Here is a 19,665-nt window from a genome sequence, read left to right on the forward strand (position 1 = left end):
AATCCTTGTAAGATTTAGAACTCCTTGAAGTGTTTGTGAAGTATCATACCCTCTTAGCAAAATCAAGACACTCAACGTCTCATATACATGAGACTAATACGACTGACCTCATATTTAAAAGATAAATTCTTGTTGCAATGTTGCCTTCTAAGAACCCTCCCAAAAGGAAGGAGTAAATATCAAGCAGTGTCCTAATAAAGTTTCTGGTAGGTGGTTTGGCTGAAAAGGTTGAGATGAGGTTGGTGTAGGCGACATTCAGGGGGATCTGTGCTCTCTAGAAGCGGGTGCGTCCATGCCTTCTTGGGCTTGGCTAGCATGCTATGTTTGATTCATACTATGCAAGGGACTATGTTAAAATGTTCATCTGGATCTGGAAGCAGAAGGAAGATTAACAGTGTTAATCATGAAAGTAAGGTAGACTTGAGGTTTGGGAACTCAAGAATTTGGGGGACTGGGCTGCAGGGAGAGGAGGGACGTTTAAGATTCCTGGGCTGGGCACGGTGGCTCATGCCTGTAATTCCAACGCTTTGAGATGCCGAGGCGGGCGGATCACAAGGTCAGGAGTTGGAGACCAGTCTGACCAACATAGTGAAAATCCGTCTCTACTAAAAATACAAAAAATTCGCTGGGCATGGTGGCAGGCACCTCTAATCCCAGCTACTTGGGAGGCTGAGGCAGGAGAATTGCTTGAACCCGGGAGGCGGAGGTTGCAATAAGTTGAGATCGCGCCATTGCCCTCCAGCCCAGGCAACAGTGCAAGACTCCGTCTCAAAAAACAAAAACAAAAACAAAAAAAAACAAAAAAAGATTCCTTCATGGGGCAGGACCAGTTCTGGAATTGTGAGAGTTGAATGACGTTGCTAGACCCCTGAGTGCAAGGAGCATACAGGCGGAGGCCTAGTGAGGATGGAGTCATGGTCATTAGGGACTGGGTGAACCCAGCAAGAGCCTTTCTCCCGTTCTCAGTCACTCCCCTCACCCTCCTTCTTGCCTGGCTGTCCGCTCGCCTCTTCTTTTCCTTAGCGTTGCCTTCTTCCTCTTTTGCTGTGGCTGGCTTTATTTTTCATAAATGGTCATATCAGTTTAATCACAGTTATACATGAAACGTACAATTTCTTATGCTTATTAAACATCTAAATTAAAATTTGTGAGTTGAATCTTCTGTATTTCTAAAGAGTAAGTCTCTAGCGAAGTTTCTTCTTGTCTACAACCTTCAAATTATTTTTTTTTGTTGTTGTTGTTGATGTAAAGTCCTAAAGAAAAAGAAAATAAATCAAAGGCTCTCTATACCTCAAGATAAAAGTTACCTTTCCACTCTCATCAAAGCCCAGTATCTAGAGACTGGCTACTCACCAAAGAGCTTACATTTGTGCATGCGTGCTTACGCCTAATTAGAGACTACGCAGAGATCAATCCTGCTATCTTGTGGCTTTGGAGATGTTTCTTCCTACTCCATCCTTTTTTTGTTGTTTTAAGATAAGAGAGCTTGAAAAACCCAGTAAAAGTAGTATCCTTAAAATGGCAATAACAGAAAAGGTTGAAAATATTTCCCAAATATTTATTACAAATAGGAACAATTAAACAACATCTTAGATGAGTAATAAAAATGTAGCTCCTTCAAAGATATGGTATCTGCATACTTTTCCAAAAGGGTAGAAGATGTGAAAACTGGGCAGAATGCTATTCCGTTTCCGATTTCAAAAGCCTGTAAGACTGTGAGAGGAGGAAGAGCACAGGGCATTGTCGCATTCAGGATCTACAGAGGCACTATTTGCAATTTCTCCACTGTTTCCAGTATGAAAAATCCGACCCCTTCCTTTTCGTTCTTTGATCGTCTCTATTGACCTTCAATCACTGATTTGCTTCTCTTTGTGAGGGTCTTTCAGTCCCAGGAGGAACTTTTAATTCCTGTTTTTTACTCTCTTTTGACTTGGGGGAACACAGGATTCATATCCATGAAAAACATTAAGGCATCCAGAGAAGTTATATTTTCATATTAATATACAGAATACCCAAAGAGAATATCAAATGCTAAAGCAAAATCAAGTGATTCACTGGGACATAATGTCTCTCAATTATTTAAAGTCCCATAGAAACTTGACTGGCATTTTCTATGCATTTTTGAAGAGAAATGGAAAGAGATGTGGAGTGTGTGTGTAACGTAGTAGCTATTTCAGGAGAGATTAGCTTGTTGTGTAATCCAGTCACAGAAAGATAATCGCAGACACCAGAGCTAAATTTCTTTGACTGAATTCATGTAAATCAGTTTTTTTTTTTTTAACTTCTATACATGAATAAGAAGTAATTTCATTCACTATGGTTGCTGTGTGGTGTAAATACACATATTCACTAATGTTAAGAAAAATTGTGCCTATTATGTATAGTAGTGATGCACATAATTTACATACACTCATTGATTGAAGTGTTTCCCTGTGGGATCAGGTGCGTTCATAATCAGATGAAGGAAAAGCAAAGTAGGCATTTGTCTATTTTCCATTTCATGAATCGTAAAATCAGAGGTTTGGGCTACCTTTAGGTTCCCTTACGGTGTTTTTTGGGAACCGCTTTGGAATAAGCTATCTGCTAAGTTTGGAATTGCCACCACGAAAGTAGTGACGAGCGGGTTGAGGAAAAGAATAAATACTTGGTGGAAGGAACCACCGTACTCCAGGGAGGGGACAGTGGGAACGGCCCCTGTCACAGTCACTCAATCACTTATCCAAAGAATCAACATTCTCAGAGCAAAGAACTTGTGTTTCTAACTCCAGAGGTGCCTGGATTCACAACCAAATATGCTTCTTCCTCGCTCTCCACAGCCCCTCCCATGCCAGACGCCGGCTCGGCACCCCCTCTTCGCTGTGCATTTCTGCTTCCCCCCAAAAGCCCGAGTAGTAAAGGGAGGCTCCTCGCGGCCCCCGCGGGCTCCCAGGGACCCGCAAGTTGAAGCGCGAGGTTTCCACGCCGGCTGCGGGGACGCGGGCCTCCGCGCTGCAGACTTTCTCAGGGCGCCTGGGTCGCGGCAGGTCCCGCGCGCAGCAGCTGCTCCGCCGGCCTCGCCTCCGACCCCAGCCCTGCGCCAAGCGCAGCAGCGCCCGCGACCCAACTGCCCCGAGTGCCAGGCGCCTGGGGAGGGGCCGCCGCTGCCCCTTCCGCCCCGGGGGCCAGCGCCGAGCAGCCGCCGCCTCCCCGGAATCCAGAGGCCGAGCCGGAGGCGGCGGGGCCACGGTGGGAGCCCCCGAGGTGGCCCGAGCGAGGGCCCCGGATCCCCGCAGAGCCCGCCCGAGGGCGCAGCCGGCCACGCCAGGGGAGGCGGCCGGGCGGCGGGGAACGGCGGGGGCGGAGCACAGCCTCCCGACGCCGCCGCCTCGCCGCCCCCCTCCGCCTCCTCGTCCTCAGCTCGCAGCCGCCGCCTCCGCCGGGCTGAGGAGCCGGGAGTCCGCGGCGCCGGCTCGGGGCTGCGGGATGGGGAGTTAGCGCCACGGCGGCGGCAGTGGCCGCAGCGCACCCCGCCGCCGCCCAGGAGCCCGTCCAGGCAGGGGTGCCGGGCGCGCCCAGCCCGCCCCGGAGCCAGGCCCGCGGGCGGCGGCGGAGCTGGGCAGGTGGATGCGGCTGGAAGATGGCGCCCTCGGGCCCGGGCAGCAGCGCCAGGCGGCGGTGCCGGCGGGTGCTGTACTGGATCCCGGTGGTGTTCATCACCCTCCTGCTCGGCTGGTCCTACTACGCCTACGCCATCCAGCTGTGCATCGGTGAGTGTGCCCCCCGCCGCGGCGCCCTCAGCTCAGCCCACCCCGACGGTCCCGGGACGCTCAGCCGCGCCTCCGCTCTCGCCCCCCGGATGCGCCCCTGGCGCCGCCAACCTGCCGCGTCCCGCCGGCTCCGCTGCCGAAAGCAGCCTCGGGCAGCTTCTTCCACGCGCACGCCCCTCGCCCTCCCCCCCGCCCCGACTCTCGGGTTACGGTGTCGCCTCCGCCCCGCACTCGCCGCCGAGCCTCCCGCCGCCTTCCGCTCACCGCCGCCGCCCCGGCCACACCCCCTAGAGGGGCGGACGGTCCCCAGGACCGCGGTGGACAGGGGAGGCCGAGGCCGGCGAGGTGAGCCGGGGGCCGAAGGGCTCCGAGCTGGGCCCGGCCCCGAGCTGCGCCAGACCCGCGCGGGGGTGCTGGCCTCGGCGGCGGAGCTGGATCCCTTGCTGGTTGGCGTCAATCCACTCGTTAAAAATTTGTGACAGCGCTCGGGCGTTTTTGCTGCTTTTATGATTTGAGGATTGCCAGTTGGACACTTTTCTAGTTAAAAAGGATGTGGAGGAGGTGAGCTACTAGAAAGTATTTTTGAGGACATGTGCATCACACTAAACCATAATTTAGTTGTTTGAACAGTAGGGAGAGAAAAAAAGAGGTGATCGTCTGAGGTTTTTTACATCCAGAGAGCCAGGTGGCTCCAGTCCGAGTTCTAGGTTCCTGAATTGGTGGGTAGGATACTTCTAATGCTGAAGATTAAATTTTTTTAAAAAGTTGATTATTATGCACAAGTAGGGAGTACAATGATGTCACTTAATGTAAGCTGGTTTCTACCTACAGAGGTTTTATGAAAACTGGTCTGGGTTATCAGAAAAAGATGTTAAAGCAGAGAATGACGTTTCTGACAGTGACTTGTGAATGCTTTCTGTGTTTGGTGCTCCACCTAACCAAGTGTCTATGTTTTTGCCCTACCAAGCGCTAGCTTTGGGTGGGACAAGGGAAAAGATTAAATATTGGCCTATTATATTGAATCTTCACAACCTCAGCATTTTCAAAGCCTCAAGATTCAGACATAAAATCTTGTCTGAAGCTATCTGACCTCAAAATGTTGCTCCTTGTGAGAAAGTGTCATAATGATACATCAAAATAATCACTGATGTAAGTTTTAAGAGAACCGAGACTAACTTTTATTTTATATGGTTTTGATAGCTTTGCAATTTGCTATTATTACTTTAAGGGATTTAGAAACAAGCTTAATAATCCAAAAAAACCTTGAGTCTGTTAGGAAAAGATGAGGCTGTACAGGCATCATCATGAGAATGCATTTAGGTATGTGGTCGTCAAGTCATCTAAAATATATAGGAAAGGACGTGTGGTAAATTTTGTATTGACTGTTAATATTGAAATAGCTTGCCTTATTGAGATAGACTGTATATGTTACATAACTGTTGGGAACCTTGTTGTATTTCATTCCTTCATCCTCTTAAAGACAGTGAACAGTATCATTATAACCTGCAAAGAAGGGACATGCTAGAAGGGCTTCATTATCAAAATAGCTTATTCTCCTGTATTATCACATTAAGCTAAGACGCTTATCTTGGCAGTGTCTCATGTCCATTTAGAGGAAGCATTTGAAGGGAGAGAGAGCTTTTCTGCCCGTTAGAAGGATGTCTGCTCCTAGCTGAGGTGCTACATGGCAGGCCTTACTATTATATTGGGTAGACAGGTGATGGAGAAGGAAAGAAATGGAAAATTGCTATTATATATGAATCATGTGTTTATATGTACTTTCCATGAATATAAGACAAATCTCGAGTGTCCATAAAATCCACATCACTATTCCAGTAAGTGACGATTTGACTAAGAGGAAGAATGCTTCTTTTAAAACTGCCTAATTGTCATGGCCTATTATTGATACCTTACCTATCACTTCTTGTCCCTGCCTGCCTGGCGCAGTGCCTGTCTGCCTGGCCTGGCGCAATGCCTGCGACATTGAAAGCAACAGTAAGTGGTCTTGAATAAACAAATAAATGATTCAGAGGCAATAGCTCCTAGGTTTTCAGAAAGTAGCTTTTATATGTTTATTGCTGTAGAAACAAAAAGTAATTGTTATGAAAGATCCAGATCCTAGAGTCTAAGAAGGAAGAACAAGTTGAAGCTGAATTTGATTCTAGAGACCGTGGCAGTTTATGAGTGGTAAGCTTTGCATAGCCTTGGTTGAGTGGGAAGTTGAAATTAACTGTACAGTTTCCTCATAGGCACTGGGAAAGATGGCGACTAGTGTGACTGACACACAAAACCAGCCTCCTTTCCTTTTCACAGACAAAGCAAATGGAAATACCAGCCCCCACCCCACCCCCAGCATTAATCACATCTCGGACTGCCCTGCCTTTTGAAGATTCTTTTCCTCTTGGAAGTTGCCATTTACAAGCAGATTTTCCAAATGTCTTGCATAAAACATTGGCCAAGGTTGGGACCAGAGTGTGGGGGTCGGGTGCTGGGAGCTGGATGAGGTAGCAAATGGAATAGAAGAAACAAGGTGATTTACCCTGGTCCTCCTTCCACATCTGCTCTCAGCTAGGGATGACCCTGAATATAAATTATTCTGTGCCCTTTGCTGAATGAACTGCAATTTAGGAGTAGTGCTTATCCTGGTATCCTTGGAAACTGGAGATAATGATTCTCATTACAGTTAGTTTCTATATTTAACAACGTGGATGTATGTGGCTCTCTAGGCACTTTTTCAGTTAGCATAATTTTTGCTTAGTGTTTGTATTTCATAAAAATAACCGCTCTTTGTGGAATATGTGTATATGTAAAATATATGGGATGTACATATATTGTGTGAGAGTCAAGTATTTTTGGTTAAGTCAGCTTCCTATTCTGCCAAAGAAAAGATCACAAAAGAGAGTTCTACTGCTAATCCTTTGGACCACGTTTATCTTGTTTGTTGATTAACAAGGCTCTTCTATTTGTACTCCTCCCCCTCCATCCTTTCCTTCCCTTACCACTCCTTTTCCCTCTCCCCTGTCCCTCTAGTCCCTCTTTCCACTGCTGGCTTCTTTTGTGTCTTAACTGTCTTTGCTCTCTTTAGATAGGAGGTTGATTTCCATCAAGTAAGATAAACTCGAAGGTAACATTTGTAAGGGGAACTTCAGGATGCGCTATGGGAGGGAGTGAGGGTGGTCTGCATCTTTCCCAGTGCCATTCAGTCAGCACATGACATGGTTTGGGTATGTTTTCACAGATCCCTTAGGGCTGCCGCTGTGTTAACTTTACTTGAAGAAGGGCACTGAAGTTTCCCCTTTTAAGTGCTAACGTTTAAATTGTTTTAAGTATTTCATACCATTTTCTTTATTTCAAATTTACTGAAAAGTGTCAGTAGTACCCAAGAAACTTCCACATACCCTTGTGTAACCAGTTCAATTCCCATTTTTCTAAAATGTATTACTTTCCTGCTCCTTAGGCAGGTGCTATGGGACATTTATTATGATGTTGCACTCACATGGTTCTGAGTTTGCGTATGGTTTTAGTTACATCATTTTAAACAATCATGAAGATTGAAAAGCTTAAAGGTCATCCAGGCTAATCCCTCCTTTATTTTTAAATGAAAGAGTTAAAACTAAATTCCACAGTTGCCACAAGTTCAATGTTCTTCCTCCAAGTTACCTAGCGGCGGTGTCAACTATGACTTTAGCTGCTGTGATGTGGATATCCAGATGTCTCCTTTTCCCAACAAACCCCTCTCCAAATCTCTCAGCCCAATGAAGTTATTCAGCATCTCTTTTTAACTTTATTATTGTTTACAAAGAGTTGACAGAGCTCTGCAAATAAGCCAGCAGTCTTTACACAATTTCAGAGTTTTAAAGGGCTTTGTAGTTTGGGGCTATATAGTAAATATTTTTGGCTTTGCAAGCCATATGTTCTCTGTTCCAGTCACTCAGCTCTACTATTGTAGAGAGCGGCCATAGAACAAACTTTAACAAATGGGCGTGGCTTTTATTCAACAAAAATATTTGGCCAACCTTGGCCCTTGGGCAATAGTTTGCTGAGCTTTGGAGTACGTTGGAAGTTAGACCACTGGGCTGTTGAGGTTTTACTCACAGTTTTGCTGTCTTTATTAATAAACATCCCTCAGCAATGATTGCAGCCTATTATATTCCACAGTAATTATAATACCTAGGGATCCGTTTGAGAGATACGCAGCCATGTTTTCATTCCTTTAAACAAACAAGCAAACAAACATCCCTAAAAACAAAATACATAAAGCCTCCCACTTGGATTCTGTGAAGTTATGACCTTCCATTCATTCAAGGCCACTGCAGGCTCCAGGATAGAGTCTGCTGGGGCTCTCGATTGTTTTCCACCATGAAATGAATTTGAGTTGCACAGAAGAACGTATGTATTCTTGTTATTGATTTAAAGTGTCACTTTATATTATTAATATCTTGATATTCCTGATACTTAAACTATTACTTTAAAAACTGTGTAGGACAATGAAGCATTTTTTACAAAAAAGGACAGGCAGTAGATCCTGGGAATACAGATGTTCTATTAGGTTGATGCAAAAGTAATCGTAGTTTTTGCCATTACTTGGTTTTGCCAACTGTTTTAAATGTTAAAATAGTGTAAAGGGGAATATAAGGCACATCCATAGAAAACTGATGCATGTAAAACATTTAATGCCCAAATCACCTTAGAAGTGATTACTGGTTGGCCAGCACGGTGGCTCACACTTGTAAACCCAGCACTTTGGGAGGCTGAGGTGGGAGGATCACTTGAGGTCAGGAGTTTGAGGCCAGCCTGGCCAACATAGTGAAACCCTTTCTCTACCAAAAAATACAAATATTAGCCAGGTGTGGTGGTGCCTGCCTGTAGTCCCAGCTGCTTGGGAAGCTGAGGCAGAAGAAATTGCTTGAACCCGGGAGGCAGAGGCTGCAGTGAGCTGTGGTCACGCCACTACGCTTTAGCCTGGGTGACAGAGCGAGACCGTCTCAAAAAAAAATTAAAAAAAAAAGAAATTATTACCTTGGGCATGATGATTCTAAATATATTAGTTCTGTGACTTTTCTTGATATTGTTGAATATTTTAAAGGTTTGAATTTATGTGAATAGGGTGATAAAAACTCAACATTTCTTCAAATTAAAAATTCAAATGGATAAAATATGATGTATTCCAAACCCTTGATCTGTGCTGCCGTTTTAATTTAATATAAATGGTCAGGTCGGAAGGGGAGTCAGAGAAAAGACTCTGCTTAATGCTTTCTTGGCTCCATTTAGTGTGTCAGACACTTCCTTTTCTTTTGATGTACTGGACGATGCGGCATTACTATTTGCTATTAAACCCTATTAGAGAGAAACATGTAAGGCAATTAGCACAGTCTTAGCATGTACAGATGCGCAATAAATGTTGAATGAATTAATCTCGTGGTTTCTACCTAGTCTTATTCAGTTGTATAATGCAAATAAGTGAGAGGACAGGATCTAGGGGTCAAACCTCAGTTTAAACTGAGGCTTATTGTAGAAAAGTTTGCTTGCAATTGCTTACTAAGAATGTCATCCCTGCCGTTAAATTGGTACTTGCAGGAATGTTTCCAGTAATTAAACAGAAGCTGACGGGATGGTTTCTTAAATCAAGATAATTAACTGTCTCTAGAGAAGGTGTGTTTCCATGAGCTTAGAAAGAAGGCAGCTGCTTAAGGGCTTGAGTAGGGTTCATTCAAAAGCATTTACTTCCCAGGCATTTCCCACCACAAAAATGATTTAAAAGAGAACTTAATAGAGATCTTTTCCTAATAGCCAAGAAAAAAAAAAACACAACCTCTGGGAAAAAACCCAAAACCAAAGCTTTCTAGCTGGCTTGGGCATGAGGAGAGGGGTTGCCCCCTTTCCGGATGCCGTTTCCGCAGCAGAGTGGTAGGAAAGCGGAAATGGAAAGCAAAACGTCTCACTCTAGACATGTAAGTGGGCTGCCGAGCCAGTGGAGAAGGATAAACAATGAGGGAGGTATAAAGAGCTTTTGGGGAGCACCTAAGTAGAAGTGAATTTTAAGTCAAGTTACAGATCTGACCACATATATTTAGTGGTTGACGTAGCCTCAGAGTAAGATTATAAGCAGCAGTGTTTGCCTCTGCTATGAAGTAGGAGGTTGTTTTAGCTCCCTCGCTTCTTACCCAATGCTCGGGCCACTTTTACTCTGCTCTCAGCCCAGGGCCTGTGACCTGGCAGGTTAAACTGGGCGTGAATGCAACTCTCTGACTCCACGGCGAGCCTGGAGAGCTTAGCTTAGAAATGGACAGAAACCAAGGGCAGGTGGGTGAAGTGGAGCTGATGTTACACCCGAGGAACGGCCTTTGGAAAGAGCTGCTTCCCTGGCAGGGTCACCACAGAGCACTGGAACCACCACTGCTCCCCCAACCTAGTAACAGCGGGTGCAGTGTTCCAGCCTGGGCAGTGTCCAGCTGGCAGGGCTGAGGTGGTTGCGCCCACATCTCAGGCTGCATGGTCCAGCGAGCTCAGGTGTTTGATCTTTATTCGTTACCGTGGTGAGAAGTGTGCTAGCCGGAGAAAAAAGACAAATGTATCCCAGAGATGAGTATATATGGGGGCGAGGGGTTCTCCATGAGATGAGTATATATGGGGGCGAGGGGTTCCCCAAGAGATGAGTATATGTGGGGGCAAGGGGTTCTCCATGAGATGGTCCTCATTGATTTTCTTGTTTCATTTGTTTTTGTTTTTTATCTTGATGGAGAATTTGTGATTTTCCTTCTCAGAAAAATAGAAGCATACTTACATTTCATAATTTATACTGCTGATTTATACCACGGCGTTTTGACAGATGTATCACATCACCCAGCCTTCTCTTCTCCAGGAAGCGATGGATTCATGGGCCCCCTGAGACTCCAGCACTGTTCGTGATGAGTGTAGAAATTCTGTCTTGTCTAACTTGCAGAATGACAGATTAGAATATGGCATAGATTCTTAATGCTGTCTGTTGGGAAAACAATATTCCAAAGATCATTAGAAAGACAGTTTTAATATTATGTGGAATTCTGTTATTACATGTTGCCATTTAGAAATACTACAGAGAATTTATAATGAAAGCATAAAATAATTGAATGAGGTTTTTAATAGTCCATTAGAAAATTGTTGAAAATTTTTTCCTAATTCCTTTAAGGGAATTTTTTTATAATTGTCTTGATTGTTGTTTCAATCAAATGCCAAAAGCGAAAAGAGTGAAATTATCAAGGCAGGGGGTAGGAGGAAGGGTGCTAAGGAGGAGGTAGATGCTCTGATTTCTTAAGAAGAATAGGATAGCTGTAAAGAAACCAGACGTGATTGCTTGAGAATTTTCCTTTCAAAATGATAATATCACACTTTATATCATTTATGTAGCATTTTTCCTAATTTGACGTTTTGTCTGGCTATGACTTTTAAATTCAGTTATAAATATTAGTTGCCCGAAGTGTTATAAAATCCATTTTTGTTTGAGAGATACTCGTAAGTGAAAATATATGCTGCATTTGTCACCTTAGCACTTGACTCTAAAGTGCATCCTTAATGGTAGTTCATTCGAGGTATGTTATTGATTGGATGACATTTTAAAAATGCAAATGAATAAGTGCTTTTATAGTTGGCTGGGTTTTATTTCTTTGCCAGTACTTCTTTCTGGTATCCTGAAGTTTCTCCTCATGTGAAGTGTACAATTAAGCATTCCTGCCATATTTAAATTAATTAGGCCTTTTATTCCCTAGCATTGCCGCCCCAGAGGCACAGAACGGTGCGGAGGAGTTCCTCAGCAAAATGTACACCAAACAATAATAAAAAAACTTTAATTCTTTTAAAACCAAACATTCCAATGATAAAAGAGTTTCAAGGTAGTTGTCTATCTCCATGATTATGTTATAAAAGATATAATCCTTATAAAACTAAGGTCATATAGTGTCAAGAATTTTATGTGATTATAACTCAGAGAAATTTGGGAAACCAGAATGGCTTTGTCATGATTACCTATTTTCTTATGTACAGATAACATTAAATTCTGTCCCTGTGTTTATTGCATTATGTGAATGGATTTTCATCATATTTGAAGGGTGTGTATGGAGTAGGGTGACTTAAAATTCAGACTGAACTGTATCCCTCATCCCTTTGGATCCCATGAGTCCTCTCAGAGAGGTAGTAGCTGAATTGAAGTATGGCTTTTCACTAGATTTGTAGGGGTGTGAGGAATGGTGTGATTTGGCATTGTGTTTGTAATGTACATAGCCTGTTGGCAGTATTTTAGTGGGAAGGACAGTCCAGTCCAGAACAGCCGAGCTGGAGCTGTGATGAGGGACACCTGAGGCCAATTGCAGAGCATGAAAAAGATTTCAATTATGAGCCTCAAACTGAAAGTCATAAGCTTTCTCCAAATTCCAGGGGCTAATTTGTGATCAAGTTATTACTAAGTGGGCAACTCCATGTGACCTGTTTTAGGAAGAAAGGCAGTCAGGGATTTATGTACTTAACTATGACTAGTGATTAGCCAGGGCATCTCCAGAGAGGTCAGTAAATGGGAAAAGATATAGGGCAGGGACCAGTTTGACTTAATCAAGGTCTTAATTATGGCATATTTTAATAAAATGCAACTTATTCCAGAACTGGTACCTACTGAAAATTAAGATATGCAGAACAAAGAACTGTATGCCAGTCAAAGAGGGAGGAGAGTAGTGATTCACCGTAGCCTCCCATAAACTTGCCCTTTAACAAATCCAAGAACTGAATGCATTTTAACCATCCGTAATTCACTGGACACCCTATTAATTTATTCGTTCAAAAAATATCTATTGACAGATGTTGAAGCTTACATTTCTTATTAGGGGACAGAAAACGAATAAAAAACGTAAGTACATTAGATAATTTGTTAGAGGATCATCAGTGGCATGACACAAAGCAAAAAGTAGGGCAAGAAGGACTGAGAATGCCAGAGGAAGATTTCAATTTTAAATACGGTGACCAGAGAAGGAGAAGGACTCATGAAATTTAAGCAGAGAACTGAAGGAGCTGAAAGATTTAACCATGCGGGTATTGTGGAGAAATGTATCTCAGGCCAAGGGACTTTGATTTACAAGCATAGAGGCAGGGGTCAGCCCAGCATGTTTGAGGAAGAGCAAGGAGGTCATTTTGGCTGAAGTGTAGTAAGCAAGGGAAAGGGAAGAAGGTGATAGGTCAGAGATGTGGGGAGAAAGCAGAGATCTTGGAGGGCCTCAGGCCAGAGGCCACTGTGAGAACTTTGGGTTTACTTGGAGTGACATGAGAATCCACTGCAGGGTGTTGAGTACAGGGGTGATGTGCGGCGACTTAGATTTGAAAAGATCTTTCTGGCCGCTGTGGACCTAGGCTACTGCATCAATCCAGGTGAGCGATGATCGTGTCAAACCATGGCATGGGCATTGGAAATGGTGAGAGGTGATCAGATTCTGGACGTATTTTTACAGTAGCAACAGCAGAAGTTACAGACAGATTTGAGTTGTGTAAGAAAGAAAGGAGTCAAAAAATTATTCCATTGTTTTTGACCCAAAAAACCGAAAGGGTGATATGCAGAAGGCATCAGTTAGGTGGTGTGGAGGGTTGCATTAGATCTGGAATGGAAGTGCTGTCGTGAAATAGAGATGCTGAGTGAGCGGTTGCACACATGAAGTTGGCATTTGGGAGAGAGGTATAGAATGCGGGAATAAATTCGGGAGTCTTCGGCATATAAGTGGATTTAAAGACTTGGCACTGGGTACATTTGTTCTACTACATGTGAGGATGCAAATGAGCAGAGAAATGGACCAAAGATGACCAACACTGAGAGTTCAGGAGATGAGTAGGATCAGGAATCAAAGAAGACTGAGAAGGAGCGCCCAGTGAAGGAAAGGAAAACTGAGAGAGTGTGGTGTCCTGAAGCCTGGGGAGGAAAGGGTATCAAGGAGGAGGGAGGAATCAACATTGCCACATGTACTGGCCCATCAAGTGGGGGAGGACTGAGAATTTAACAGTGTGCACATTGAACCCTTGTTTTGAACTTATTACTGACTCTGATGACTTTCAGTGTAACTTACAAGGTTACCAAAAAGAATCTCGTATACCAGTGTACGAGTTGCTGGGATATCTGAATTAATTCAATCCAAATTTAAAAGGCTTTACTCTGTTAGGCAAGCTTAACTTTTCTTATTATCTGAAAATAATTTACAGAAAATTTCATGAGCGGTAACCATATCGGGTTTATGCACCCTTATAGCCCGGGTGCCTAACATAAATATTAACACGTAATAACATTTGGGACGTATGTTTCTTGGATGAATCAAAGGATGAGTGCCAGCTGAACTTGTTCAGTTCGAACTGAGCAGGGTGGACATCTCAAGCAACAAAGAATGTTGAATCCTACATGAGGGGATTATCTATTTTGGCTTTTTACTGTTTGATCATCCAGATGTTTATAAACAAGCTGGTAATATTTGTATGGTTTCACATATAACAATAAAAAACCTTTTTTTCTTTCTGGACATTAAAATGTTATCTGTAATGAGAATTTAGACGATAAAATTAATTGTAGAACTCACTTGAAAATTTAAAAGATAAATTATCTTTATAAGTGTAATAGAATAAGTAATATTCTCATATATCTATAGTTAAAAAAAAAAAAAAGAACAATTTAGAATGTAAAATTTTTGCCCCAGTGTACTTATAAAATAACCACAAAAAAAAGTGAAATGCATTTGCAGGAAACACTCCAACAGCATTTCCTAGAGATAACTGTAGTCCATTTTAGTAGTTTTCAGATAATTAACCCCCACCCGCCCTTAATGTGCTAAAATTGTTACCCTTTTTAGATTTAAAAAGACCTTCTAACATATGTTTCAATTTTCTTTTTCCTTGTCTCAGCTTTCTTAGAGTATACCTAATATAATTTAACTCTGATTTAAGGCAATATATCCAAGATAGATACACGTATCAAGCTACTATCGAAGACCCTTGGAGTTTGAGGATTTTACATTCTCTTTCATCTATTTCCTGTTGACTGGAAAAGGTCAAGGAAGACTGGAATTTTGGCTGGGCATTCTTTTGAATCTCAAGCACTGATAATCTGGGGAGACTCATGAATGAGCCACTTAGCACGCAGAAATGCCTAGCTAGGCATACACAGCTCAACAAAGCTTTGTTTTTCTCTGCTTATCACTTCGGTTATTTTTTTGAGATATTAAACAACAATGAAAACTTTTCAGCATGGAAATGACCAGAGGTGAGAAAACTTTAGATAATGTTGATTTTTAACTTAATTTGTGGTTTGAGAATAAGCTCTAGAGCAGATGATTATTTTATTTTTTATTGTGGTAAAATATCGATAACATAAAAAATTTCCATTTTAACCATTTTTAAGTATACACGTTAGTGTCATTAAGTACATTCAAAATGCTGTGCGATCATCACTACCGTCCGTTTTCCAACTTTGTCATCTTCCCAAACTGCATTGCTGTGCGGTTAACACTAACCCTCATTCTCCCAGTTAACACTAACCCTCATTCTGCCCTCCCCGACCCCTGGTAGCCACCATTCTACTTTCTGCCTCCATGAGTCCGACTGTTCCAGGTCACTCCTACGAGTGGAATCATACAATATTTATCCTTTTGAGTCTAGTTTATTTCACTTATATAATATCTTCAGAGTAGCATATGTGAGAATTTCATTTTTTCAAAGGCTGAATAATATTTCATGGTATGTGTATATCAGATATTGTTTATCCATTAATGGTGGTTTGAGTTGTGTCTACCTTTTTGGCTATTGTGAATAATGCTGCTATGAACAATGTATAGAAATACCTGTTGGAGTCCCTGCTTTAAATTCTTTTGGTAGATACCTAAGAGTGGAATTGGTCAGTCATCTGGTAATTCTGTGTTTAATTTTTTGAGGACACCATACTGTTTTTCTGGAGCAGATGATTTTTGATGGAAGTGTCATTCCAGAGAAACCTATATATGCCCTTGTAAACATGTCCAAATTTGAAGGTCTCTAGAGGTATCCATGAGATGTATCAATGTCACTGCAGCAGGTTTTTGGTTTGTTTTGATTTTTTGTGTTTTTGTTTTTACCATCTTGCCATTTCGTGGTTCAGCAGAAAAGCCGATGGGCAGGGGATTGTGAAGAATCCCGTGTTGCCCATATGGTGGCCTTCATTACTGGGTAGTGTGTTCCTTATGAGACTGCTGGTCGTCAGGCATGCCCAGGGCAGAAAACTCGAGAGCCTGTGGCTTACTGTGCATAGGCAGGAATTCAACAACAGTTTTTGAGTAGCCAGAGAGTCCAGAGCACATAAATGACAGATGGAAATTTAATCTTGAAAGAACATATTAGCAAGTGGAAGTGGTATGCAAACTGGTAAACAGGAGCGGGTGAGGAGGAGGGGGAAATATGACGTGAATGCATCGTGAATGTATGGTGTTAATCATGAACTAGATTCTGATCCACAGCACAGGGACTGAACATGGTTTATAAATGAAGAGCGAGGTTTTTGTTTTGCCCAAAGACCCAGAGTAAGTGAAATGATTTTAGTGAGAGAAAGCATAAATCCATACGTAAAATTAGGGGAGAGATACAGGCGGGAAACCTGAGGTGCTGCTTACACATTGAGCAGAGGAAGAGGCTCATTCCAAATACTGATGACTGGATTCTTCAATTCCTTGCATAATTTTTTTAGAACTTCTCACTTACGTTAATGAATACATCTCGTATGTAAGCAGGTGGTACTTGTATAACGTTACACTATTAAAATATGTTGTGTCTTTAAGCAGTAGTCTTGGAAATCTTTCAACTGTGGGTAGCCAGATAATGACAATGTCAAATTTATTTTGGCTGTGACTGAATATACATACTGTTTCAGCAATTGCTGTCAGAGAGATTGGGCTCATGCTGTAGGTGAAGGCAGTGTTGGGCGAGAGTATGATTGGCTGCAAATAAGAAGGGAAAGGCATTTTATAATTCCAGCTGGGATCAAAGAAAAATTGTGTATGTTTACTTTATGAATGTATGACAGTGAAGTTACAGAAGAAAATGGTGCTTCTCGATGACCCGATACTGAAGAGTGAGCTAGTGAATAGCTGGATACTCTTGAATGTTTTAATGGATATTGTGACCTAGTGCTATCGTGCAGCAGTTACTGCTGGTGCTAGTGTTGGTTTAAATCTTTGAATTCATCTCTTCAGGTGTGCTACTGGAAATTTTATTCCAATGAACTCATAAATACAAAGGTTGGAATTACATCCTTACGTAGTCTCTTTCTCTGGAGAGTTGTAAAGTACTCATAAGTGTCAAATAGTTTTATGAACCTAGAAATAATTGGTTTAATTTTTAAATGTGTTACGTGTGCGTGTACTCTGGTCGTATAGCACTCAACATATAGCTCCTAACCCTGTGAGATGGTTTTAGAACGTTGCCTGTTTCCTTGGAGATGCAGAAAAGACGCATTGGTTTTTCTGCTTAATAAATCAAATAGCTAACGTTTGATCATGAAAAATAAAGAACTCTCAACATTGTCCTCTATGATACTTCTGAGTATACCAGATAATAAGAAACTGATCTAAGGACATTAAAAAATACTCTATAAAAATTATTTCTACTTGATTGTATATATTTTTTAAATGATGAAATAACCAATATACATGTGAAAATATACATATACCGTGGCAGCCACCATTCTACTTTCGGTCTCCATGAGTCCGACTGTTCCAGGTCACTCCTATGAGTGGAATCATGTGAGACTTTTTGCATACTACCAATAAATAAATACATCCACACGTATAAGAAAGCTGACTGTTACATTGGACAAAATAATCATTGAGGCACTTCCAAGTCTAAAATTTTGGTTCTGACTAATAAGGGGAGTATTTCAGGACATGAATCTCTAGTTGCCATTCGCCTTGATCATAGACAACCATTATGTGAAAAGTAGGCAGATCTTTGTTGAGGGTGTTGATCCACTGTAGACTTACATGGTTCTAAGGAGTCAGTCATGGCCTTGCTGGTCTTTCCTCAAGAAGGGCATCTGGAATTGGAAAGGAAGGGGGTGGGAGCTGAAAAGATTCAGTGACTATAGGAACTTGGAGTTGAGTTGTAGCCATGTGTAGAAAAGGAAGGACCCATACAACTGTATCTAAACAGGAGAAGTAAACTTAAACCTGCTCTCAGATCTGCACAGCTTGCTGGCACTGGGAGCCTCTTCTATTTTAATCTGAGACAGGGATTATAGGATTCCATTGAGTAAGCTTTGAAATGAGGACACTAAGATCAGGGGACCAGCCCTGAGATCAGATTTCCGTATTTATCTACATTGCTTAGTGCTAGTCAGTGATTCCGAAATTGTCCTTCCCTTTGCCAAGATGAAAGTGGCAGTGAGTTTTTCAAGGCCATCATTATGAGGTGATGTCTTTATTCCTTTTTCAGAACCGATAGATTGAAAGACCCACACATTGCTAATGATTTAAATACAAACTTTCAGTAAATGTTTACCCAGCCTTCAATTAGATAAGTTAGATTTTGCACCATCTGTTTCTGTCGGGTGGAGCTGCTTAGCTATTTAGAGCAATGATTTGGTCATCAAATTGCTACAGAAATGATGTTGAATGCCACCACGTGTGATAACATGGATGAACCTGGAAGACATTGGGCTAAATGAGAAAAAGCCAGTCACAGAAGGACAGATGCTGCATTATTCTACTTGTATGAGGTATCTAAAAAAGTCAGTTAAAAGAAACAGACCGTCTGGTGGTTGCCAGGGGCTGGAGGGAGAAGGAGATGGGGGTGGGCTGCGGTTCAGTAGGTATAAAGTTTCAGTTGTGTTAGGTGAATAAGTTCTAGAGATCTGCTGTACATCCTTGTGCCTATACTCAACAATACGATATTATGCACTTACAATTATTTAAGAGAGTAGATCTCAAGTCTTCTCAACGCAATAAATTATAATAATAAAGAAATGATGTTGCTGATTGGGTGGGGAGAGAAACACTTATAACCTGGAGACTTTCATAAATGTAAGGATTAAGAGTTACCATCCAGGACAGATCCATGTTCTGTCTCCCTTAATGTCATTGTCTCCATGTGAGGTATGTGTTTTAGGAGTGTGCCTGTGTAGTACAAACTGGAGTAATTATCATTCCTCCTCTCTTCTGCTGAGGATGGAGGTCAGGAAGCCCCTATTCCATCTCTTATTCCATCTCTTAACTCTTTCTAGTATCATCATTTTGCTGTTCCTCTAGGAACCCAGAGCCCTGTTCCTCCCCAAATTCTTGAAGTGGGATGCTTAGGCAAGTCCGTATTCAGGTACTATCCTGAAATATGGCCAAATATTTGAATTTTTTGTATCCAAAGTTTGTAAAATTATATGTTTGCAGAGGTTTTAAGTTGATTGGTGGAGCAAGGGTGACAAGAAGAGGACATTTTAAACCCTACTTTCTAGAGTGACCCAGATCAGAAGTAGCAGGGAGTGGCAAGAGTATCAAACACAGACCAAGAACTGGGAGCAAGCAAGGAAGGGAACGGCTGCCCAGGACAAAGCAACCCAGTGGCTGGGAGGCATCCGATGTCACAGATCCTGGGAGGCCACACAGAATCCTTGCATGAGTTTTGCGGCCAAACAGGACCATCTGTAGATCCTATCATGAGTTGGGTGACTTTAGAAGTCATACCGCTGTGAGACTGTCTTCTCAGCATTTGAAATGATAATAATACCAACCTCACAGATTGTTGGAAGGTTTAAATGAGATCAACATTGAAAGAATTGAGCACAAGGCCGGGTGCGGTGGCTCATGCCTGTCATGCCAGCACTTTGGGAAGCTGACGCCGGAGAATCACTTGAGCCCGGGAGCTGGAGAACAGCCTAGACAATGTAGGGAGACCGTATCTCTACAAAAAATAA

At 42.4% G+C, this 19,665-nt stretch overlaps 1 protein-coding gene and 1 long non-coding RNA gene across 7 annotated transcripts in view; one reads left to right on the forward strand and one right to left on the reverse strand.

Annotated features, from left to right (window-relative positions):
* Window positions 1-19,665, forward strand: part of ZDHHC2 (zDHHC palmitoyltransferase 2) — a 93,375-nt gene that overhangs the window by 19,525 nt on the left and 54,185 nt on the right. The window contains exon 1 of one of the 5 annotated variants that reach the window (XM_074000332.1): window positions 2,272-3,746. The exons of 1 other annotated variant lie outside the window; for it this stretch is intronic. In XM_074000332.1, coding sequence (XP_073856433.1) covers window positions 2,793-3,746 — 954 coding nt within the window. In that variant the 5' untranslated portion in view covers window positions 2,272-2,792. Of the gene's footprint in view, window positions 1-2,271; window positions 3,747-4,035; window positions 4,308-18,387; window positions 18,478-19,665 lie in introns of those variants that run through there. 3 more of the 5 variants (XM_005562657.5, XM_045398989.3, XM_045398990.3) reach the window with 3 other exon arrangements.
* LOC141407565 (uncharacterized) lies at window positions 1,219-1,497 on the reverse strand. 2 transcript variants are annotated; one of them, XR_012417101.1, is made up of 2 exons: window positions 1,386-1,497; window positions 1,219-1,253 (listed from the first exon to the last, which is right to left on the reverse strand). It is a non-coding gene; the product is annotated as an uncharacterized lncRNA (long non-coding RNA). The 2 variants fall into 2 exon arrangements; XR_012417100.1 differs by having other exon boundaries at window positions 1,354-1,487.

This window comes from Macaca fascicularis, chromosome 8, assembly GCF_037993035.2.
Source record: "Macaca fascicularis isolate 582-1 chromosome 8, T2T-MFA8v1.1".
Classification (NCBI taxonomy): domain Eukaryota; kingdom Metazoa; phylum Chordata; class Mammalia; order Primates; family Cercopithecidae; genus Macaca; species Macaca fascicularis.